General features: G+C 47.7%; 1 protein-coding gene across 1 annotated transcript in view; it reads right to left on the bottom strand.

Annotated features, from left to right (window-relative positions):
* LOC112313489 (zinc finger protein 585A) overlaps window positions 1-21,640 on the bottom strand; it is a 97,276-nt gene extending 75,636 nt beyond the window's left edge. Inside the window, 4 exon segments of the mRNA XM_071219976.1 lie at window positions 323-390; window positions 14,108-14,234; window positions 18,173-18,241; window positions 21,225-21,640. Coding sequence (XP_071076077.1) covers window positions 323-390; window positions 14,108-14,234; window positions 18,173-18,205 — 228 coding nt within the window. The 5' untranslated portion in view covers window positions 18,206-18,241; window positions 21,225-21,640.
* Between the last annotated feature and the right edge of the window lie 2,910 nt (window positions 21,641-24,550).

The following is a 24,550-nucleotide window of genomic DNA, read 5'->3' as shown; positions in this document are numbered from 1 at the left end:
TCTGCCTACTTCTGAAGGTCCCTAATCCAGCACTCCCTGCCAGAGGCCTCTGTCACACTTCATTGAGTATGTTGAAGCTGCCACATCCCAAGTGCCCACAGGTGTCTCCTGAGAGCCCTCAGGAGAGGACAGCTCACTCCTGAGCCATCCTGTTGAGAAACGTCAAGGTCAGGGCAGTACTCTCTCAAATCAGGGTGGACAAAACCCCAGGAGATGGGGAGAGGGACCTGGGGCCTGATGGGGTTTTAGGGGGGGGTAAGGGTCATCCCTGCCCACAAGTATAACCCTCAGGAAGAAGGAGCCAGAGGGTGATATGACTCACCAGGGACTCCTTGGTCTGCAGATGGGTGGCCATCCTTCCAGTGGCCATGGTGACCTGGACACGGCAGGCTGTGCGCAGGGAAAGAAAGAAAAAGGCCCAGTGGGAGATCAGGTGGAGGTGTGACCCACAACGCAGACCTGACAGGCACACCCACTGTAAGGCAGACAAGGACAGCCACAACATGATAGTGAATGCATGCAGGGGGCCTATGGCATCCAAGGTCCTCGACCAACGTCCCTGATATAATCCTCCTGACATCCTGCATGGTTGGGGCTATCTTCGCTCACCCCATTTCACAGATAAAGAAACTGAGGCCCAAAAAGGTAAGCCATGTGCTCAAGAAGATAAGGGTGGGATTAGGGTTGGGCTGAGTACAGCAGGGTCCATGTGCTTGGTGCACATGGCAGACCCACACACATGCACTGCCCCAAGGCGCACACCCAGCCAAATTTCTGGGACTATAGATAATTCTGCTGAAGAAACATTGTCTTTAAGACACAAGTGAACTTGCTTTAATTCTCCCTGAGATGCTGCAGCAATTAAGATGTCATCCATGTAATGATAAATAACACTTTGGGGAAATAAATTTCTTACTGGCTGAACAGCTTGATGGAAAAAATACTGACAAATGGTGGTGCTTTTTAACATCCCTTGAGGTAAAAACCTTCCAATGAATCTCTCTGAAGGTTATTAAGTGCAGGGACTGAAAAAGCAAATCTCTCACCATCCCTTTTAGCTCAGGGAATGGTAAAGAAATAGTCCTTTAAACCAATAACAATGAGGGGCCAATCTTTTGGTATGCACACCGGGTTTGGGACTCCCAGTTGTAAAGCCCCCATGGGTTGTAATACTTCATTAGTCTCTCTGAGATTATGAATAAGTCCATTTTCCTGATTTCTTGGGGAGTATGAAAATGGGAGTGTTCCATGGGCCGCTGGATGGCTCTGTATGTCCTCCTCCAGTTGCTTCTATACAAGCTCCTGGAGCTTTTCTAGCCTCTCCCTCTTTAGTGGCCATGGTCAACCCACTCAGGCACGTCAGGTAGCCAAGGGAGGGGTAGGGGAGAAGCTTGGACAGTGGCCATTAGGGAAAAGGCAGCAGGGAGACCTGCATCCCCCGCTGAGGGAGGAGATCCCTGCCCCAAACATTAAGCGGAGAGGGAAGGACATAAGGCTGGATTCGTCCAAATTAACCGTCTGGACCAAAACATTTGAGAGACCACATACTTTTCGGGGGTTCAGAAACACCCCCTATCCCAGTTACAGAAATATCTGTTTCAATTCACGGCCACTCTGGGGGCCAATATTGGCTAGAAATAACAGACACATCAGCTCCTGTGTCTTATAGAACATGGAATTCTGTCCTTTATTTATTATTATTTCTAACTCAGGCTTTTTTTAGATTAATGGGAGCCATCCAGAATATGGACTGATTGTTTGTGATGTCAAAGCCCTTCTTTCCTCTAGTTACTTTTTGAGTATCCGGCACCTCATGAGGTATGAGGGGGAGCTGGGCAATGTGGGTCTGACTGGAATAATACAATACCCGAGTGCCCTAAGCATAATTTTTATTTCTCCTTGATATTCAGAATCAATAACTCCAGGTTGGATAAGGATGCCCATAGTGGGCATACTACACAGTCCTAAAATTAGTCTTACTAGTCCTGGGGGCAACGGAGCAGAGACTACCTCATCTTATTCCTTTAAGATGAGTTCCACAGTGGTGACCAGGTCCAGCCCTGCACTCTCCCTAGTGGCAGCACAGAGATGGGAGACCCGACATTTTCCTGAGCCCAGAACAGCTGCTTGCTGCTGTGGGGGCTCCTGTTTGGGCTTGGAGCACTGGAGTACCTCTTGTTTCTCTGCAGGGAAGGCAGTAATTTCCCATCCATGTCATGGGTAGACCTGCACTGCTTGGCCCAATGTTTGCCTTTATGGCAACCCGGGCACTCCTTCCCTGGGAGTGGTTTATTCTTACTCCCACACTCTTTCCAAATGTGTCCTGCACTGCGGCAATTAAAGCACTTAATCTCGCCTTTTAAGGACACAGCAAGTAACATCGCCTTATGTTGTTCTGTTCCAACATTTAGACAGGCTTTGATAAACTGACCTATGTGGTAGAGGTTGACCAAACGGGTTGAAGGACAGCCTTGCGATCATTATTGGCATTCTCAACAGCTAGCTGCAGCTACAGGGCATCTGCAACATCTTGATTTTCCATTTGTCTTTGAATTGCCTCTTGTAATCTGTCAACAAAGTCTGAATAAACCTCATTGGCTGCTTGTCTAATATTGATAGAGGACCCTGAGCTGCATGGCTTGGCTTCAGGTACAGCCTTAAAGGCTCAGAGAGCCGCTGAAAAACATTGGGGAAAAGTCTGAGGGTCCACGTGAGCCTGCTGGTCCAGCCTAGTATAATGTCCTAACCTAACAGGCAGGTCAAGAGTGACCGGATTCCCTGTCCTAACATTTTCATCCACCTGATGGCGACATTTCACCATATATTCAGAATGCCAGGCAGTAAACTGTGCAGGGCTTAAAGTTATTCTGACTAAGGCAACCACATCACTTGGAGCCATTTGAAATGCTTCTGTTATAACCAGAGACATTGAAGTTAAGAACAATCTAACAATAGCCAGGGCGGGGGGGGGGGGGGACAGTGGGAAGAGGGGATTACAGGAACTACTATAAAGGACACATGGACAAAACCAAGGGGGAGGGTGGGGGAGGGAGGTGGGTTCAGCTGGGGTAGGGTGGAGGGATGGGGAGAAAAGGCATACAACTGTAATTGAATAACAATAAAAATTTAAAAAAAGAAAGAAATGCTTCTGTTAATGCTGTTAACAAACCCACTGTGTTAAGGGGATTGGAGCCTGTTTTCCTTCATACTCATTTTTAAGTGTTTGAACATTTCATAAGGTACATGCTCATGTTGTGGATTTTGTCTGTCTGGCTGGGTGAGGGACAAGGAAGTCAGTGAAAGAATGCTAGTCCACCTCCCTGCCTGCATCTCTAAGACACTGGTACGTGGCACTAGATACCAGCAGAGGGGCCTGAAAGTTAATGATATGACGTTGACTCTTAAAACTTTCCTCCCATTAGAAGCAGAGGAAGGAGATGAATGGGGTAAAAGTTCTCCCTTTTCTGGAAAGAGTGGACTTAAGTCTTGGATCAGAAGCAATTGAAGCGGCCTCCCCTGCCTTATTGATCTTTTATCTGAGTCGGATATATGAATAGGCATCAGGGCAGTCCTGACCATCCCCCAAGTAAGGAGATTTTGATGACCGATAGGGGTCCCAGGTTCCTGGTGCCATTTCAACTTCTGCCCAACCTTTTCCTAAATAGCTAAGGCTAAAGATCCCTTATCCGGGAGCCAGGGGCAGTATTCCTTAACAACTTGAAGCAAATTAATTAAATTCTGCTCCTTGATGTGACAGCCCAAAGCCTTAAGGAGCTGCTGTATTTGCCTGAAATAATGCTCTTGTTCCTTTGAGAGCCCCTTTCCAGTGATCAAGGGGCTTGTAAATAACCTTTAAAATAATTGCTTAACCAATATATAAAAGAACCATTTCAGAAATTTCTCCCTCCACAAGCGTGGAAATTAAGAAACTAGTTTGACTTGCGCCTTCACTCTGCCAGCACCCTCAGATCCTACTTCTTGCTAATGAGAAGAATGCAGCGGGTCAAAAGTGTGCTGCTTGTGAGGAGGGCTCCCAAGGCTGTTACCCCTTGCTCGTCCCTGCCTCTCTCTTACGTCCCTCAGTTTCTCCCCTGGTTGTCTAAGACAACCAGGGGGCTCAGAGTGATGGCTGACCAAACCTCGTGTGCAATTCCCCAGACGAGCTGAAATTAAATGACTATGATTGGAGATCCCTAAGAGGTTCCTGCACGTCTTAGGGATTGACCCCAGATACCTCTGCAAGGCCCCCCCGCCATGTAGGGAGGCTTGAGAATTTGAGCCAGATGAAGAAGTGCCTCTTTTCTTAAGCACTTAGCAAGAAGAGGAGACACTCATAAAGAACCCTGTAACTAGTAGGTGCTTTTAAAACTGAACAAAGTTAAAGTCTCAGCTCTTTCTCCCAAGACTAAACTTAGGTGTGCAATGTGCCACGGGGATGGGCTTGTGAGCGTTCTTACAGCGTGCCTCTGATCGCATGGACTTTTCCTTGCAGCTGGTGGGAAACCTGGTGCTCTGCCCCAGTGCATGTTTCCAGCCTTTCTTTTCACGGGTGTCATCTAGTGGCGAGCACATTAGTAGCTTTTACTGCTTGACCCGTGCTCATGAGATGCGGCAAATGCTTGGAAGAGAGCAAGACTCCTACTCACTGAAGAGGGTGCACAGAACAGAAATGAAAAGAAAACCGCTTAAGGGGGGCAAGAGATAAACCTTTGCTGTTGAACACACGTGGCCACCTTACCAACACCAATATGGTACCAATGTCTCTCTGGGGATGATTAGCTCTGACTCCCGTCCTCTTAGGTGTGCCGACAACACAATAGGCTCATCTAGGACAAATGGCTAGTAGCCTGCACCTGTTTGGGCGCCAGATAAGTGGGGCTCCACCCACAGAGCTCCTCCAAAGACACCAATGAGAATAAATCTACCAAGACATGATCTCCTTGGGGAGGAGGTGACCAATCTCTCAGAAAAGAGTCCTGGACATTTCCATTTCTGTGTTTTTATTGAGTTCAGCTCACACAGAGATACACAGTATGCACATAAAGCTCATCCACCCATGTTCAAAATACAGTCATGAGAAACTGACATCATTTACAGGTAATAGTTGAAGAAACAGAGGGATTCTCTCTGGTCAGCCTTGGCTTTAGCTCAGGTGTCTGTTTCATAGGAACAGGGCAGAGCAAGCCTCAAAGGAAACAATGTATATTCTTTCTCTGACCAGATTCACCCTAAGGGAGTGGTCTGTTCCCACAGAAGGTTGCAGCCCCCTCTGGCACAGTTCCCAGGCTAAGTCAGGCATGGAAAGCAAAGTAGCCGAGATTAGGAGACTCTTACAGAAAGACTGAGGACTCAGACTAGGACAAAGCCAAGGGGTGAGGGTCTTTCTGCCCCTTCTCTGTAGACCCCCAAGTCCTTCCCTGATGGCCCATGGCTACTATGCCTGTCTTAGGTTGCCCCTCCCTTTTTGAGGGGTCTCACAGGTCTTTGGCTAACTAGCCACCTGACCTGCCAAGAAGTGGGAAGTGAGGGAGGCAGGGTCTGTGCTCCTGCCAGGAGGAAATGTTGTCTCCTTAGTGGCTCATGTGCCCAAGGCCTTTTCACTCAGCCCTAGCCCTGGGACATTTTCGTCCATTTATGAGGCTACAGTCCCTGAAACCAGACAGGACAGCACCCAACAACCTGTATGTCTACCTTTTGCATGATTGTTTAAAACGACATTGGTTTCCCTTAATGGAAAGTTCTATTCAAAAAAAAATTTAATCAACCCCTCTGAGAAACTATGGCATCTGATGCAATTGTTAGTTCCCATGCCAAAAAACATTTTTCTTCCCCTCATAAAATAACTGGCACCTTTTACTGTTGCAGGAAAACTGGGGGCTTGGAGCGGGGCAAACAAGGACACCCACAGATGTGACAACCTGACCTCTAGACAGGTTCCAGGAATGTGTCAAAGTGACAATACCCCCATGCAGCTCACCTCCACATCTTCCCTTTTCCTATCTCTCCTCCATTTTACTACCCAGGAGACGGAGAACAGAGACACTGAATGTGTTGTCCAAGCTCCTACAACTGTTTACTCCATATGGGTCTGGAGCCACAGTGCCACTGGCTACATATGCTAGACCTCTAGGGGCCTTGCTTTGCACCTGACCCTGCAAATGTTGGGGAAGCAAATGGTGAGAATGCCGTGCTGTCTCCTTAACATCCACATTTTTCACACAGGTCTGATCAGGGTTCTCTTGCGTCCTACCTGTGGGCTCCAATATCAAGTCTGACACTAGCCCATGGGCTCAGGATCTGTCTGTCGGGTGTGGATTCTAAAATGCCCCAGTTCCCTGCTATGTGCCCATGAGGTAGAAATTCCTGCTGAAGGTTTTCCTGCATTTGCCACTCTGGTAGGGCTTGTCTCCCACAGAAACAACTTGGTGGATGGGGAGCAAAATATTCCCAATGAAGGTTTGGCTCACTTCTCCAAGGTGGGGCCAGTCAGATGATTCTGTACAGATGGGCATGTCATGAATTCTTCTGGCAGATGGAGCCCTGGCAGGGGACTCCCCAGTGTGCAACTGTCTGTGCTTCCTGAATGAGGAGTTGTTGCTGAAGTCTGTACTAGCCTAACATGTATGCCTTCAACTTAGGGTGCACTGTTACCCCTGCCCTTTTTTACTTCGGTTTTTAAAAATTTTATTTATTTTCAAAGAGAGAGGGAGAAAGACAGGGAGAGAAACCTCAGTATAGTACTTCTCCAGCGCCCCCTACTGGGGACCTGGCCCGAACCCAGACAGAACCCATACACGTGCGCTGACTGGGAATGGAACCAGAGACCCTTTAATTCACAGTCCAGCACTCAATCCACAAAGCCACACCAGCAAGGAACGAAATCTGCATTCTTTGATGCTCAATGAGGTTCCTGTTCTGCTAAAGACCTCACCACAATCCCTGCATATGTACAGTTCCAACCTGGCGTCCAATTTGTGATGCTCGATGAGGCACCTATTCCCTCTGAAGGCCTGGCTGGAGTCCCTGCACACACATGGCATCTGCCCACTGTGCATCCTCTGATGCTTGATGAGGCTCTTCTTCCCTCTGAAGCACCTGCTAGCTGCAGTCCCCACACACCTATGGCTTCTCCCCTCTGTGCCCTTTGATGCACAAGCTGGCTGCATTTCTACCTGAAGGCCTTGCCAGTCACCACACACATAAGGCTTCTCCCCGGCGTGCATCATCTGATAATGCACACTGAGACTCCATTAGTGGATGAAGGTCTTCCCGCACTTCCCACACCTGTATGGCTTTCCCCGGCTGTGTGTCCTGTTGGTCAATGAGGTGTCCATACTTTATGAAGGCCTTCCCACATGCCTCACACACCTACGGCTTCTCCTCATTGTGCGTCTTCTGATGCTCCATGCGGCGCCTATTCTCTCTGAAGGCCTTGCCACAATACTCACACACGTATGGCTTCTCCCCGGTGTGCGTCCTTGAATGCACACGGAGGCTGGATTTCTGGCTGAAGGCCTTGCCACACTCCCCACATATGAATGGCTTCTCCCCAGTGTGCATCCTCTCATGCACGAGAAGGCTGCATTTCTGGCTGAAGGCCTTGCCACAGTAACTGCACCCATAAGGCTTCTCTCCCGTGTGCGTTCTCTGGTGTAGGAAGATATTACCCTTATGCCTGAAGGCCTTGCCGCAGTAACCGCAAATATACGGCTTCTCTCCAGTGTGTGTCCTCTGATGCACAAGGAAGTCAGATTTCTGGCTGAAGGCTTTGCCGCAGTCCCTGCAGGAGTGCAGCTTCTCCCCAGTGTGCATCCTCTGATGCTCCATGAGGCGCCTATTTTGTCTGAAGGCCTGGCCGCAGTCCCCACACACATAGGGCTTCTCCCCTGTGTGCGTCCTCTGATGGACAATGAGACTCCGTTTGTGGATGAAGGCTTTGCCACAGTCCCCGCAGGAGTGCAGCTTCTCCCCGGTATGTATCCTCTGATGCTCAATGAGGCGCCTATTGTCCCTGAAGGCCTTGCCACAATCCCCGCACAAGAAAGGCTTCTCCCCAGTGTGCGTCCTGTGATGAACATTGAGGGTTGATTTCTGGCTGAAGGCTTTACCGCAGTCCCCGCACACATATGGCTTCTCCCCAGTGTGCGTTCTCTTATGTAGGATGATGTTACTCTTCTGCCTGAAGGACTTGCCGCAGTCCCCGCACACATAAGGTTTCTCCCCAGTGTGCGTCCTCTGGTGTAGGACAATCTTATCCTTCCGGCTGAAGGCCTTACCACAGTCCCCACACACGTATGGCCTCTCCAAGGAATGGGTTCGTTGGTGCTTCCTCAGGGATGACTTTGAGCTGAAAGTCTTGCTGCACTGTCTGCACTTGTATGTCTTCTTCTCTTCACAAAGTTGGGAGGGAGGACTGGGGCTTGAGGTACCTGAGTTCTTCTCACACATGGTGAAATGGTGTGTCCCTGGTCCTCTCGGTCCTTCCAATCTTGGTGGGGCCAGCATGTGGCTCTGGTGGACGAATGTCTTATATTCAAAACACTCAGGGGCTAACACTTGGGACATGTCCAAAGGCCCCAGAAAGGTCCCTGTGCTTCTGTGTTGCAGCCCCACCCTGTGACTCTGTATCCTTGCTTTTTCACAGGCATAATCCCGGGCTCCATTCTTCATGAGTCCTTCAACCACCATCGCAATGGATGGTCTGTCTTCCTTCTCTGGGTCCGGTTCATTCATGTTCTGTTCAGTTTCCAAGTCTGAGGGGAGGCGGAAAAAGATGACGACACACATGTAGTTAACCACACTGGGAGGGAGGATCTTCCCAAGACCTAACAAGGCATATCCTGACAGCAGAGGACAGCCTGTAGTGGGGACAGAGGAAGCAGGGAAGCCGTGATGTGAGACAGTGAGTTGTAAGGATGTGAAAACAGAGCAGGAAATGCCTGATTGGCAGTGGATGCAAACGCGACCTACACAGGTCAGAGCTGGGAGGAAAGGCCCAGAAGAGAAAGAGGAAGAAAACGGGCAAGGAAGAGCACCAGAAATGACCCCACACACCCAGGGAGGGCTCACTGCACCTGGCTCCTTGCTTCCCAGCCTCGTCCTGCACGTCCCCAGACTGCTGTGCTTCTCAAAGCATCGCCTGTTATTACTAATGATACAGTAAGAGCTCATTCTCATGTGGCTGTGCTGGTTGTCTTCTGCCTCCCCCCCTGCCAATGATGCTCCTACATGTCACACTGCCCAGGAGTGGCCTGGCCCTTGAGCTGGCTCCTCACCCCTCTGCTTAGTATGCTAATCCTTCCCTGCAAAACCACACCGGCTCCCAGCCTTGTCCCATTGATTCTTCAATCTCTGTTTCCAGACAAGGTGGCTGTCCTGAGGTCCAGACTCTGCATATGCACTTTTAGGTTCATCCAAACACTTTAAAACTTTGCAATCTCACAAGAAATTCTCATTGAAAAGGCAAGATCCTGACATACATAGCCTTCTGTCCTCGGACATTACAAAGCAAGCAGAAATGGTAAGTAGCTGTCCCCCTACCCCCACTAAAGCCCTCACTGGCCGTACAAAACCTGAGATTTAGACCCTTCCCTTGAGTGTAGAACTGGAATTAATCCCAATGTTCATCAAGTGAAAGCATAAACACATGGTGAGCTATCCCAGAAGTAGAATATTACTCTGCAATAAAAAGTCAGCTATTGCATTAGATGCCCAGCTCAGCTGGTTAGAGTCCTCAAGTCCACCAAACACTGCATGCGGGTTGGATCCAAGTTCAGGGCTTGTAAAAGAGGGAACGGACTGATTTTTCTCACATTGTCTCCTTCTCTGTCTCAAATCAATAAAAAAACATAAGGGAAAAAATGAAGGGAATGATTCATACACATGGTTGACATTGAGTGAACCTAAAAAGAATGATGTGAAGTATAAGAAATGAGATAAAAAATAAACAATATGTGCCATAGGATTTCATATATATAGTATTGTAGATAGGCAAACTACACAACAGTGGTCACTGAAGGATGGTGCGTGGGCGAAAATCTTTCGGGTTAATGGATGTATCTGCGACACAATGACGATATCTTGGTGGATACAAATGTCAAAATGCATCAAACCATTTGCTTTAACTATGTGCAGTTAATAGTAGGTCAGTTAAACCACCAGGAAATCTGTTAAAGAAATGGGACTGTACACTAAGTGTAAAAGTTAGTGTTTTTCCTTAAGAATATTATCCAAGGGCATCTTTCTTGTCCAGGAGAACAAAAAATGCTCATCTTTGAAGAGTTTTCTGATTTCTATCACATTTCCACATCCTGATTTGTTCGTTTGGTCTCTTGGTGAAGATCTAGGTCACTTCTCTTGATTTTTCTTCCTATGAAAAATCAGGGAAATTTCTATCCACATGGAGCCGTATGTAAACAGGTTTGGCCTCTTGGCACAACGACAGAAAAAGTGACAACTAGACCATAAAATATATCACACACAACTGTCAGAAAATGGAGTGGTATTGACACCTGACAATAATGGACATACAGAACCCATATTCATCCAGAAGGTTTGAGGGGCAGAGTGACCAACATGAACACAGAAGAGCGGAGACGTGGCTTGGACAGGTGGCGGAAACAGTGGTCCCACATACCCATGTGGTGGATAATAATTGGGAGGGATACCTCAGGAAGGAAGAATCCCACCCCTGGGCCAGACCACACAGCCTGCTATTCCAGGCCAGGAAGATAAATCCCCATAAGTTCTGGCTGTAAATATCAGCAGGGCTTGGAGTAGCAGAAGATACTGCCAGATTTTTAGGCGACTCCTCTAAGAGGCTCCCCACAGACTTAGGCCTTCCCAGCCCCACCCACTCTTGGATTAGCACCAGGGCAATAGCTGGAAGGGCACCAGTGGTACAAATGCAGAAAGGGATGTGTTGGGAAACAGTCGAGGGCTGGGAGACAGCTTCTTCCCCGGCAAACCCCCAGAACAAGTGGCAGCATAATGCTCTCTGTGAGCCCTCCCCTGACACAGAGCCAAAAAGTGGGGAGCTGGTTGCCCTACGCTGGCAATTAACTAAGACTCTGCCCACACAATTCACATTCACCTCTACTACAACAGGTCACACAACTCAGACAGGAGTCAAAGTAGCTCAACCTCATACACAGAAACAAACACAGGAAGGCTGACAAATTGAGGACACAAACAAACATGCCCCTAATGAAAGAACAGAACAAAACCACAGGTAAAGAACTAAACAAAACAGAGATAACCAACTTATCTGATGCAGAGTTCAAAAACTAGTTATCAATATGATCAAAACTCATCAATTATGGAAAAAGAATAAAAAAGACCCGGAAGAAATGAAAGACACACGAAGTGAAACAAACAGAAATCTACAGGGAACTAACAGTGGAGGGGATGAAGCTGAAATTCAATTCAAGGATTTGGACTATAATGAAGTAATAAGCATTTAACCAAAAAATCCTGAAGAGAAAAAGAATTTGGAAGTAAAAGGATAGCATAAATAGCCCCTGGGACATATTCAAACGTACCAACATTGGAATCATAAGGCTGCCGAAAGGGGAACAGGAAGAGCAAGAAACTGAACACTTATCTGAAAAAATAATGAAAGAAAACTTCCCTCATATGGTGAAAGAAATAGACATATGAGTCCAGGAAGCATAGAGACGCCCAAAGAACTTGGACCCAAAGAGGACCACACCAACACACATCATGATTAAAATGCCAAAGGATAAATATATAGAGAGAGAATCTTAAAAGCAGCAAGAGTAAAGCAGAGAGTTAATTTACAAAGGAGTTATCATAAGGCTGTCAGCTGATTTCTCAAAAGAAACTTTATAGGCAAGAAGGGACTGGCAAGAAGTATTCAAAGTGATGAAAAGTAAGGTCCTACAACGTACTTTACTCTAGCCAGCAAAGCGATCATTTAGAAACAAAGCGCTGAGAAACTGCTTCCAGACAAGGTAAAGCTAAAGGAGTTCATCACCACTAAGCCATTATTACATGAAATGTGAAAAGGATTTAAGATGGAGACCAGCCCTGGCTGGTGTGGCTCAGTGGATTGAGTGCCTCCCTATGAACCAAACAGTTGCAGGTTCAATTCCCTGTCAGGGCACATGTCTGAGCTACATGCCAGGCCTCCAGCTGAGGGTGCGTGAGATGCAACCACACAGTGATGTTTCTCTCCGTCTCTTTTTCCCCTCTCTCTAAGAATAAATAAATAAATAAATAAATAAATAGATTAAACCTATGAACATTACTATGAACATTAACATTCACAACTATCAACAACTGAATCTAAAAGCTAAACTAAGCAAACAACTGGAAGAGAAACAGAGTCATGAAAAGGAGATGTTGGAGGGTTATCAGCTGAGGCGTTGGAGGGGAAGGAGGGAGATATGGCAGAAAAGGTGTAGGGGTTAAGCAGCATAAATTGGTAGGCATAGAATACACAGGAAGTTGTTAAAAATAGTAGGAAATGGAGAAGCTAAAAAACTTACATGTATGACCCTTGGACATGAACTAAGTGGGTTGGGGGTTGTTGGAGGAAAGGGGGCTGATGGGTAGAAGAAGACAAAGGGGAAAACACTAGGACAAGGATAATAGCATAATCAATAAAATATACTTAAAAAAAGACATGTACAATTGAAACTTATGTGATCCTATTAGCTAATGGCACCAAAAAAATTTAACTTAAAAAAAAGAAAAATAGTGACGTTAGCCCCTTTTTACACCATTCAAAACAATTAACTCAAACTGGGAAAAGGATGTAAAGAAAGAGATAAAATTCTAAAAGTTGTAGACAAAACAGGAGTAAATCTGTGTGGCCTTTGGTTAGCAAATGGTCCTTCAGATGTGACACCAAAAACACAAGGAACAACAACATAAATAAACTGGACCCATCTACATTAAAAACAAGCATGTTCCAAATGATGCCACCGAGGAAGAGAAAAGGAGTACCCAGAGGATGGGGGAAGTAGTTACAAAGCGCACATCTCATAAAGGTCTTGCAAAAATTAACAAGAGAATATATAAGGAAATGTTAAAGGTGAATGATAAGGAAGCAAACAACCCAACTAAAAAAACAAAACAGTCAAAACACTTGAACCAGACACTTCACCAAGGAGAATATACCGATGGGAAATAAGCACCTGGAAAGGTTGGCAGTATCAGCTGAAAGCTATAGATGGTGGTAAGACTGCATGCACAGGACAATGGCTGCACTGAGAGAGACTGAGCATGTGCAGTTCTGACAGCACACGGAGCAACGCAACACCCAGCACTAGCTGGTGGAGATGAAAAATGAAGCAACTGCCTTGGAGAAAAATTTGGCAGTTTCTGAAAAAGTTAAATATACACCTATGGATAACTCAACCTTTCCAAACAGACAGGACATCACGTCTCTACAGAAAGACATCCAGCCCTGGCTGGTGTAGCTATGGATAGAGCGTGGGCCTGTGAAGGGTAACGGGATCAATTCCCAGTCAGAGCACATGCCAGGTTTGTGGGGCTCATCCCCAGTTGGGGGCCATGTGAGAGGCAACCACACATTGATGTTTCTCTCCCTGTCTCTCTAAACATAAACAAGTAAAACATTAAAAAAGGCGGGGGCACTATTCATACATACAGATAATGTGGGGAAACCTCAAGAAATGATGCCAAGGGTAAAAACTCAGATAAAAAAAAAAAAAAGCTGCCCCAGCTGGCATGGCTCAGTGACTTGAGTGCTGGCCTGTGAACCAAAGGCTTTCAAGTTCGATTCCCACTCAGGGCACATGCCTAGACTGCAAGGCAGGTTCCCGGTAGGTGAGAAGCAACCACACATTGATGTTTGTCTCCCTCTCTTCCTTTCTCCCTTCCCCTCTCTCTACAAATAAAGAAAACCTCAAAATAAAAGAATTTCCTGCAATGATTGCATAGATATAAAATTCTAGAACAGGTTAACTACACAATGGTTGTATGGGATGGAGGGTGAGCAAAAGGAAATAGAAACTATTTGGGCTAATGGGCATGTCTGCGGCTGTCCATCTGTTTTATTTCTGTGTCATCCTGAGATGACAGGCACACACTGAGTAACACAGGGAAGCTGTCCCCTTACCCAGTGAGACCAAGTTCCAGTAGACCTCCATCATCACGTCTCTGTACAGGTCCTTCTGTGCAGGCTTCAACTGCTGCCACTCCTCCTGGGTGAAGTCCACAATCACATCCCTGAATGCCACTGCCCCCTGTAAAAAGAAGCGCGCACACTCACTGCAGGGCTCTCCTCACAGTGTTCGGGAGATGTGGCCAGAAGGGCTGAGAGCATCAGGAAGGCGCACAGGATGCATCTGATTGATGTCAACAAGGTGCAGGGCTCTGAAGGGCCTGACCACTCAGAGTCCTTGGTGCCTCAGTTCACTGTGAGTCCTCGGATGGGCAAATAAACTATGGGCCTGCTCATAGGAAGTTCAATAACACAATTCAAACATGGGCAAAAAACCTGAACAGACACTGCTCCAAACAGGATATGCAGATGGCCAGTATACATAAGAAAAAATGCTCAATGTCACTTATCATCAGAGAGCTGCAAGCTAAAACCACAATGACATATCACCTCATACATGTTAGACGGAAACCCCCACGATGGACCCTCAACTAGTCAATACCATCGAGACAGGTGCTTGGGCAGCAGCAACTCTCTGAGGTGTCAGGGAAATGGGAAGGGGTCATGTGAGGTTGGGCCCATGGGGGGAGTATCCGGGGGGGACTGCTGGGTCAAAACCTTAGGCTTAAACGACACACATGAGCACTGAGGAGGCTGTCACCAAAATATCCGAACCAACAAAATTACTGGTGAAAATGAAAAATGTGTCTTTTACTTTACAGAAAAGAACATAACGGACCTTTTGGCCAACCCAGGAAGGACAATCTACTGAAATTACCATCGAGGTCATAAATTCATCCACCACCTCCCAAAGTTTTCTCCTGCCCCCACCTTATTATTGTATCTATTTCATTTTAAGTTTTTAAATATAACTCCTGCTGAAAGTTGTACCTATGTCCGCCCGCTTAAAAAAACTCACTCAGTGAAATTGTTACTGAGCAGGCTCCATGCACCCAGCCCAGGCTGGGACAGACTGAAAACCCCAGTGGGTCCTGGGCATCTGTGTGCCCACACCCTACAGCAAAAGTGAGGGAGGTGAGACACAGGGCCCCTCCTCAGAAGGGTTGGGAGATTCCCCTAGAAAGGGGGCTTACCTCCAAGTGAACTAAAGTCCTCTGAGCGCTCTATGGGTACATGACTGAGGACACTCATTCCAGGGCTCCAACTGTTTGGGATTCTTGTCTACTGGCAGAAACCTCTTTGCCACAAGAAAAACCTCACCCAGTTCCAAAGAGCTGAAATCAGGCTCTATTTTTTTTATTTAAATACTCACTCGAGGACATACATATTGATTTTGGAAGGAGAGGAAGGCAGGGTCAGAGAGAGAGACAGAGACATCGATCTGTTCGCATCATGCACGTGCCCCGACCAGGGATCAAACCCATAACCTTTTGGTGTGCAGGATGATGTCATAACCAACTGGGACACCCAGCCAGGGCAGGCTCTGTTTTTAGAAAAATCAGAATGTAACTGCACCAAGATTAAGAAAAGAGAAACAGAATCCCCAAGAGCCAACAACAGGGAAATGACAACCACTCAGAAATCGTAAACAACGTAGGTAAAAGAGGAAACCAAGGCAACAATTACAGAGAAGGTCAAAGTGGAGAAATCATGTGCAGCCACACAGGAAAACAGTCAGACCGTTCCTTAAATGGTTAAATATACTGATATCAAAGGACCCACTATTTCCTCTCCTACACTCAAGGGAAATGACATCAATCAAAAAACTGTACATGAGTGTTCACAGCAGCATGACTGATAAAACCAAAAAGTGGAAACCACCCCAATGTATACCACCTGATAAATGCATACAACAGGGACTACCTGCATACTGGAATACTACACAGCTATGAAAGAGGACACCTACTACAACACAGATTTACACAGAAAACATGGTGCTCAGTGAAAGCAGCCTGATACAATAAAACACGGGTTGTGTGATTCCACTTATACAAATGTGCAGCCCTGACCAGGTAAGTCAGCTGGTTGCACCGTTGTGTGTACAACAGAAGGGTAAGGGTGTGGTCCCGATTAGGGCGCATACGGGAGACAAACAGTCCATGTTTTAGACACATCTATGTTTCTTTCCTACTCTTTCTCACTTCCTTCCCTTCTCTCTAAGATAAATAAATGAAATCTTAATGAAATAAAAACAATTTTCCCACCATAAACAGCGAATGAACATTTCCTAAAAGTCAAGCTTCACAACGCTAGCTGGTGTGGATCATTGGATTGAGCATCGGCCTTCAAACATGAAGTCTCTGGTTGGATTCCAAGTCAGGGCACATGCCTGGGTTGCAGGCCAGGCCCCCAGTTGGGAGTGTGCGAGAGGCAACCACACATTGATGTTTCTCTCCCTCCCTTTCTCTAAAGTAAAATTTAAAAAAAAAAAAAAAAAAAAAGGAAGAAACCATAAAACGCCCTGGCTGTTGTGGCTCAGTGGAATGAGCACCAGTCCATAACTGAAATGTGTCCTATTTGATTCAGAGTCAGTGCACACGCCTGGGCTGCAGGCCAGGTACCACATTGGGGGGGTTATGAGAGACAACCCATGAATGTTTATGTCGCACGCCAATGATTTTCTTCTTGTGTTTCTCCCTCCCTTCTCTTCTCTCTAAAAAATAAATAAAATCTTTACACAGTTGTTCCACTTGCATAATTCAAAAAAATGATATAAAGAATGATACAAAATGAAGGACATATATTTATGCCCAGCCCTGGTTAGGTGGCTCAGTTGGTTGAAACAATGTCCTAGACATGAAATAATTGCAGGTTCTGTACCAGGTTGTAGCGCATGTGGGAGACAACCCATCAGAATTCCTCTCTCACATCTGTGTCTCTCTCCTTCTCTTTCTCTCAGTGTCTACAACTGAATGAACATATCCTCTACTGACGATGAAAACAATACACTTATGTGGCAGTTGGTGAAGGCTGGCGTCAAAGCTAAGGATGAGTGCTTGGCAAGGCCGTGCTTTACTGTTTGCATCTGCAAGGTGGATGAAGCCAGCTGCAACAGCCAGGACCAGCAAGGGGTTAACAAGGAAACAGTTAACTGCATGCTTCAGCTGAATGCGACTGTAACTTTTGCAGAAGAAATATTTATCACTTAGATAGCCTGGGAATGGAGCAATTATGCCTGAAGTTCTTCCCTGAGTCTGCAAAATGTCCTTCAGCTTTATCTAACTAACCCTTATAAAATAAACACAGAGACCATGTTCAGGGTCATTGTTTCTCCATCAGAGGACAACACCCCACCTGGCCCCCACCATTTCCTTAAACTGGGTCTTTCTTAATCTCCTGTCGTCCCCCTTCAGGGACCTCCTTCCCAGCTGGTCACCGCACACTTACCTCTAGACACACATATATATAAATTACTGATTTCAGAGACAGAGAGAAAAAGATCTGGTTCCAGTTCTTGATGATTTCATCGGTTGCTTCTCGAAGGTGCCCTGACCAGCAGTCGAACTCAACCATGGCATATCAAAATGATCCTCTAACCAACTGAACCACATCTGTATATTTTCTACTATGAAGTTTTTCTTACATAGAAGGACATTTAGAGAAAAATATGACCAATAGCCATCCACTAAAACATCATGAAACATCACGATGACAGTCAGGGACATTCACCGGTCCCTCATGTCAGGCATCCTCCTCGCACCCCCCTCCATTCTCCTGGGCATGTAGTGCCCCCTGCATACTTGTGAAGGTGCCCCATCCAGCACATCCTGCCCGAGGCCTCTGTCACACTTCACTGAATGTTTAAGTGGCCACATCCCAGGTGTCCACAGGTGACTTCTGAGAGGCTTCGGGGTTGGACAACTCACTCCTGAGTCATCCTGTCCCCTGCAGTGGAAAAATGCCATGGTCAGGACAGTACTCTCTCAACTCAGGGTCAACGACACCCCAGGAGATGGGGAGGGGGGCCTAGGGACTGATGGGGTTTGGGCAGGGCCAAGGGTCATCCCTGTCCAGAGCATGACCATAAGGAAGAAGGAGCCAGAGGGTGACATGACTCACCAGGGCCTCCTTGGTCCGCAGCTGGATGGCCATCCTTCCAGTGCCTATGGTGACCCGGGCACGGGCAGGCTGTGTGCAGGGAGAGAAAGGAAAAGGCACAGTGAGAGATAAGGTCCAGGCCCAACCCACAATGCAGACATGACGGACACACACACTAGAACACAGGCAAACAAGGACACACACACGTTAACAATGAATGCATTCACTGAGCCTACTGTTGGGGGGGTTCTGCACCCAGAGCTCCCCTGGGCTGTCCCAGATGAGAATAAATCTACCAAGACATGATCTCCTTGGGAAAGAAGGGTGACCAATCTCTCAAAGAAGGGTCCCCGACTTCTCCTTCCCTGTGTCTTTATTGAGTTCAGCTCACACAGAGATACATAGTATGCACACAAGCTCATCCACCAATGTTCAAACAGCTACAGTCATGAGAAACTGACTTCATTTACAAATAATAGTTGAAGAAACCCAGGGATTGTCTCTGGTCAGCCTTGGCTTTAGCTCAAGTGTCTGTTTCATAGAAACAGGGCAGAGCAAGCCTCAAAGGAAATAATATATATTCTTTTTCCAGCCAGATTCCTGCCCCAGGAGTGGTCTGTTCCTGTACAAGTTCCCAGCTGCCTCTGGCACAGTTCCCAGGCTAAGTCAGGTGGGGAGAGCAATGCAGCCAAGAAACTAGGAGAATTTTACAGAAAAACTGAGGTCTCAGTCTATGATATAGCCAAGGGGTGAAGGTCTTTCTGCCCCTTTTCTGAAGATCCCTAAGTCCTTCTTGATGGGCCATCCCAACCGTGCTTGTCTTCGGTTGTCACATACCCCCCTCACCTTCTGAGGGGTCTTCTGGTCATTGGCTAACTGTTAATCTGCCCTGAGCCAAGCAACGGGAAATATGCTCTTGCCAGGAGGAAAATTTCTGTCTCCTCAGTGGCTCATGTCTCCAAGGCCTTTTCACTCAGCTCTAGACCTGGGACCCTTATTGTCCATTAATGAGGCTACAGTCCCTGAAACCAGGCAGGATGCCTCCCAATAGCCTATGGCATCCAAGGTACTCCATTACCATCCCTGACTTGATCCTCCTGACATCCTGCAATGGTGGGGCTATTTTCACTTACCTCATTTCACAGATGATGAAGGTGAGGCACAAAAATATAAGTCAGGTACGCAAGAAGATAAGGGTGGGATTGGATTGGGCTGAATACATCATGGTGCACGTGCTTTGTACACACGTCATACCCACACATACACTTCCTCAACACAGACAAGCCCTCACAGCCAGTCCCAAGCCTGAAGGGAGGAACAGGACCCTCTGGCCCCTCCCCACTGGGTCTCACTTACCCAGGAGGCACAGTGGGGCCAGGGCAGCTGACAGCAGTAGGAGCCCTTAAAAATGTCATCATTTCAGCACTGGCTGGTGTGGCTCAGTGGACTGAGTGCCAGCCTACCGACCAAAGGGTCACCAGTTTGATTCCCAGACTAGGGCACATGCTGGGATTGCAGGCCAGGTGCCCTGTAGGGGAAGGCTGAGAGGCAACCACACACTGATGATTCTGTCCCCTTCTTTTTCCTTCCCTTACTCTTCCTCTAAAAATAAACATATAAAACTTTTCAATTAAAAAAGAAAGAATATATCATCATTCCCTAAATGCGAATCTAATGCAGCCTGGACTATTTTTGTCCTTGCACCAATACAATCACTATTCCAAGTTTACTTTAATTAAAAGGAGGCCATGAATGCACGGTGGTCCTGGAAATAGCATGTGCACGTGGCTGGTGACTGCTGAACCCAGAGTGGCCCTAGATATGTGGGTGCAGAGCCAGGGGAGGCGGCTGCTCCTGTTTCTCCTCCTCCTCCTCTCACTCCTTTGTCCAAGCTTTCTGACCTTTCCTGTCATCCATTGTTCTTAGGAAAAACAAAGATTTCCCACTGTGGGGTGTTTAGTATGGGTGCTCTGGTACTGGATGGCTGGGTGTGGAATTGGTTGATTCACATCACAGTCTCTGAGCCTCAGTTTCCCATTTTGCAGATGGTGAGGGTCCCTATCTCCGAGTCATGGGGAGGGCTACAAAATACCCAGAATTAGGACTTCCTGGTGGAGCTCAGTGCATTGAGTGCAGGACCGGGAACTGAAGGATCTCTACTTGGATGCCTGGTTGGGGTACATGCCTGGGTTGCCCGCAGGTCCCTGGCAGCGACAGACAGACACACATTGATGTTTCTCTCCCTCTCTTTTGCCTACACTTCCCCTCTCTCTATAACGAAAATATATAATCTTAAAAAAAGAAAAATACCTAGAACCATACCCTCGGCACCGAACACACACCCTCCCTGAACAAAATCCAGCCAGGTCAACCGGGGTAAGGTCTCTGACCCTCCTTCTTGATCCCAAACCTGGCCACCACACAGGCCCTGCTCTCCCAGGGCCAGGGGAGGCTCTGAGGGCAGGAAGGAGACCGGCTCCATCGCCCGCAGGCAGGCAGCTCCGCCAGGCCCGCCTGTCCAGGAGGGCCGTGTTCTCCACGCTCTCGGGAGGGCACGCCCGACTCACCCACACACCAATGTCGGCAACGCCCAGGAACAGAGAGACAGATGCACCCAGACAGGGGAAGGCTCGGGCAGGAGAGACGCACCCCACACGCACAGACACACTCACACCAGACACACAGACAGACGCAGGGAAAGAGACCAGACACTGGTGCATATCGGGACATCGGGATGGTGCCTTCACTTGGAGACACCGCGGACTGAAAAAAGGCAGACGCGCACACGAATGTACACAGAAGGACCCCGGAGAGACAAAGACCTGCAGCCCCCCCCCCCCCACACACACACACAAGAGCAAAGGCGAGACACAGGGGACCTCCCAGACACACGCGGTGACACACACCCGGGGACTAACACGGACACACAAAGAGACCCCCGGGAGTCTCAGCCCCACACATGCACACACTCACAGCCGCAGGCATCACCTTCACCCGTGCGACCACCCCCAGAGCCGCGCTCGGTCTCCCGAAGCCCCAGCCCCGTGCGCGCTCCAACTCCCCACGCGGTTACCTCAGGAGAAAGACCCGCTTCCGCTGGGCCCGCCGACCGCACTGCGCCTGCGCGGAGCGGCCTACCACAATTCCCCGAAGCCCTGCGGGGCACTGGGCGATCGCTGCGGGGCCGACCGGAGTCCGAGTGGCGGACGCGCGGCTCCACGTCCCTGCAGTCCCCACGACACAAAGTCAATAAGACAGGGTTCGTGAGGGAGCTGGGGCGTCAGGGCGAAGGAAGCGAAGTGGATCAGGGAGCGGGAGGAAAGTACAGAAGAGCACGGGTCCCAGGGAGGAACGGATTCAGCGGTGAGTGTGGGAGGAGAGCCAGAGGGGGGTTCGGAGCCGTAGGTAGCTGGGGACTGAGAGGAGTGAGCTGGGGAGGAAGTAGGGACAAGGTAATTGCAGAAAAGGCGGGGCGTGTGTGGTGGCGGAAAAGAAGCTAGTCCCCGCCCCCTCAGGCGTCCAGCCCTCGGGTCTTGAGCTCGCTTGTGCGTGCTCACTTGCAGAAAATTTGTAAAGCGTGCAGAGACGCCGGGAAGCAAATGATCTTAAACACAGGGAGTATCGGCTCTTCGCCTTAAGAGCCAGCTCCTGGTCAGGGCGTGTTACTGCTACAGAACGAAAGCTGGGGTTCTGCTGCCGGTCTCCCCCTAACTGGAAAGCTCTAGAGGCAGAGGCTGGTGAGAAACAGGTTTTTCACTCAAATGCAGGGTCGGGAAGAATGGCAGACACTTGTCTCAAAGCCCATGCCCTCCGAAAAACCGAGAAAACCCCAGCCGTCCTCAGCCCAACCAGAACAGAAGGCCGAGTCCAGAGCTCCTGCTTCCAACTACCATCTTTTGGGAACCGCAGCTGCTGCTGAGCAGTCACCCAGGCAGCTCAGCTTGTTGGTGGCTGCTGTCTGGTTTCAGGCTCCTTCCTAGAACCTGCAGGCTCTGACTTTAACCAGGTCTCTTCCAGGACCACAAAGTCCCGCCAGCTGACAGGGTAGTATCATAGCTAGGTGGGCAGGAGACCTAGTGCACCCTCGAACCAAAGGGTCACTGGTATGATTTCCAGTCTAGGGCACATGCCTGGGATGCAGGCCAGGTCCACAGTAGGGGGCATGTGAGAGGGGGCACCCACACATTGATGTTTCTCTCCCTCTATTCCTCCTCCCTTCTCTAAATACAAATAAAACTCGGGGCAAGGAAAATACCCCTATGAAAATTCACCCCATGAGGAATGTGTATTGGGTTAATGAGCATCCAGGATAAAGGAGATGAGAAATAACTCACCTCCAGATATTGCTGGTCCTAATATGTGTGTGGTGGGGAGATGCACAAATGTAATTTCTTCCTAATATTTCTCCATCATCATGTGAGACCAGCAAATCTCAGGGAACCTGTTCTGATAATGGACATCAGACATAGTGTGACCATTCCCAAGCCAGGAATCCAGGGCTACGAGGAGCATGTAGCTTGCAACCTGTTGCTGGGTTATTGTGGGGTATTTGTGGTCCCTTCCCCCAATGGTTGACACTTATTAGGACGGGACAACCAGTAACTCCCTCTTTTGCACCCAACAACCTTTTTAAATGATGTTGGTGGCCTTTGATGGTGTAGCTCAGTGGACTGGAAGCCAGCCTGTGAACTGAAAGGTTGCTGATTCAATTCCCAGTAAGGGCACAGGCCTGGGTTTAGGGCCTTCTCACACAACGATATTTCTCTTCTTGTCTTTCTCCTTCTTGTTCCCTCTTTCTGAATATAAATAAAATTTTAGAAAACAAGATGATGTTCATTTTGCTTAATTAAAAGTTTAATTTTAAAAAACTATTTTAAAGACCTCTATGAGAGACTTTGATATCTGAAGCAATGACTGCTACTTCCTAATCATAAAAAGAGTATTTTTTTTCTCTTTGTGAACCACCTGGGAACTTACACAGCTCATGAGCTTGAGGTCTTCCAGCTCCCCGTGAAAAAAGGCAGAAGCTCTATTACCAAATCATGGCCCTGCTCCTGCAGCCTCACCATTGCCCAGGACACAGGCAATGGAGATTCCCTCAGCTGACCCCTCCTGGTCCTGCCCTTGCCTTCTCCCTGTTGTGCAGCCTGGCTATTTGTATCATTAAGATGTACAAACACATTTAGTCCTGGCAACCAAGCTACTTTTTTTTTTTTTTTATTGTTATTCAATTACAGTTGTGTGCCTTTTCTCCCCATCCCTCCACCCCACCCCAGCTGAACCCACCTCCCTCCCCCCTCTCCACCCTCCCCCTTGGTTTTGTCCATGTGTCCTTTATAGTAGTTCCTGTAATCCCCTCTACCCACTGTCCCCGCCCCCACCCCCCATCCCCGCCCTGGCTATTGTTAGATTGTTCTTAACTTCAATGACTCTGGTTAAAATTTGTTTGCTTTTTCCTTCTATTGCTTATGTTCCAGTTAAAGGTGAGATCATATGGTATTTGTCCCTCACTTCCTGGCTTGTTTCACTTAGCATAATGCTCTCCAGTTTCGTCCATGCTGTTGCAAAGGGTATAAGCTCCTTCTTTCTCTCTGCTGCGTAGAATTCCATTGTGTAAATATACCATAGTTTTTGGATCCACTCGTTTGCTGATGGGCACTTCGGTTGCTTCCAGTACTTGGCTATTGTAAATTGTGCTGCTATGAACATTGGGGTGCACAGCTTCTTTTGGATTGGTGTTTCAGTGTTCTTAGGGTATAATCCCAGCAGCGGAATTACTGGGTCAAAGGGCAGTTCCATTTTTAGTTTTCTGAGGAAATTCCATACTGTTTTCCACAGTGGCCTCACCAGTCTGCATTGCCACCAACAGTGCACGAGGGTTCCCTTTTCTCCACATCCTCTCCAACATTTGTTTGTGGATTTGTTTATGTTGGCCATTCTGACTGGTGTGAGATGATACCTCATTGTGGTTTTAATTTGCATCTCTCTGATGGCTAGTGATGCTGAGCATCTTTTCATATGTCTCTGGGCCCTCTGTATGTCTTCCTTGGAGAAGTGTCTGTTCAAGTCCTTTGCCCATTTTTTAATTGGGTTGTTTGTCTTCCTGGAGTGGAGTCGTGTGAGTTCTTTATATATTTTGGAGATCAGGCCCTTGTCTGAGGTATCATTGGCAAATATGTTTTCCCATACTGTTGGTTCTCTCTGTAATTTGGTGCTGTTTTCTTTAGCCCTGCAGAAGCTTTTTATTTTGATGAGGTCCCATTTGTTTATTCTTTCCTTTATGTCCCTTGCTTTAGGGGATGTGTCTGTGAGGATGTTGCTGCGTGGAATGTCTGAGATTTTCCTGCCAATGTTTTCCTCAAGGACTTTTATGGTGTTACGACTTATATTTAAGTCTTT

This window comes from Desmodus rotundus, chromosome 12 (assembly GCF_022682495.2).
Source record: "Desmodus rotundus isolate HL8 chromosome 12, HLdesRot8A.1, whole genome shotgun sequence".
Taxonomy (NCBI): Eukaryota; Metazoa; Chordata; class Mammalia; order Chiroptera; family Phyllostomidae; genus Desmodus; species Desmodus rotundus.
The sequence above is the reverse complement of the archived record's forward strand: the minus strand, read 5'-3'. Positions and strand labels throughout refer to the sequence as shown.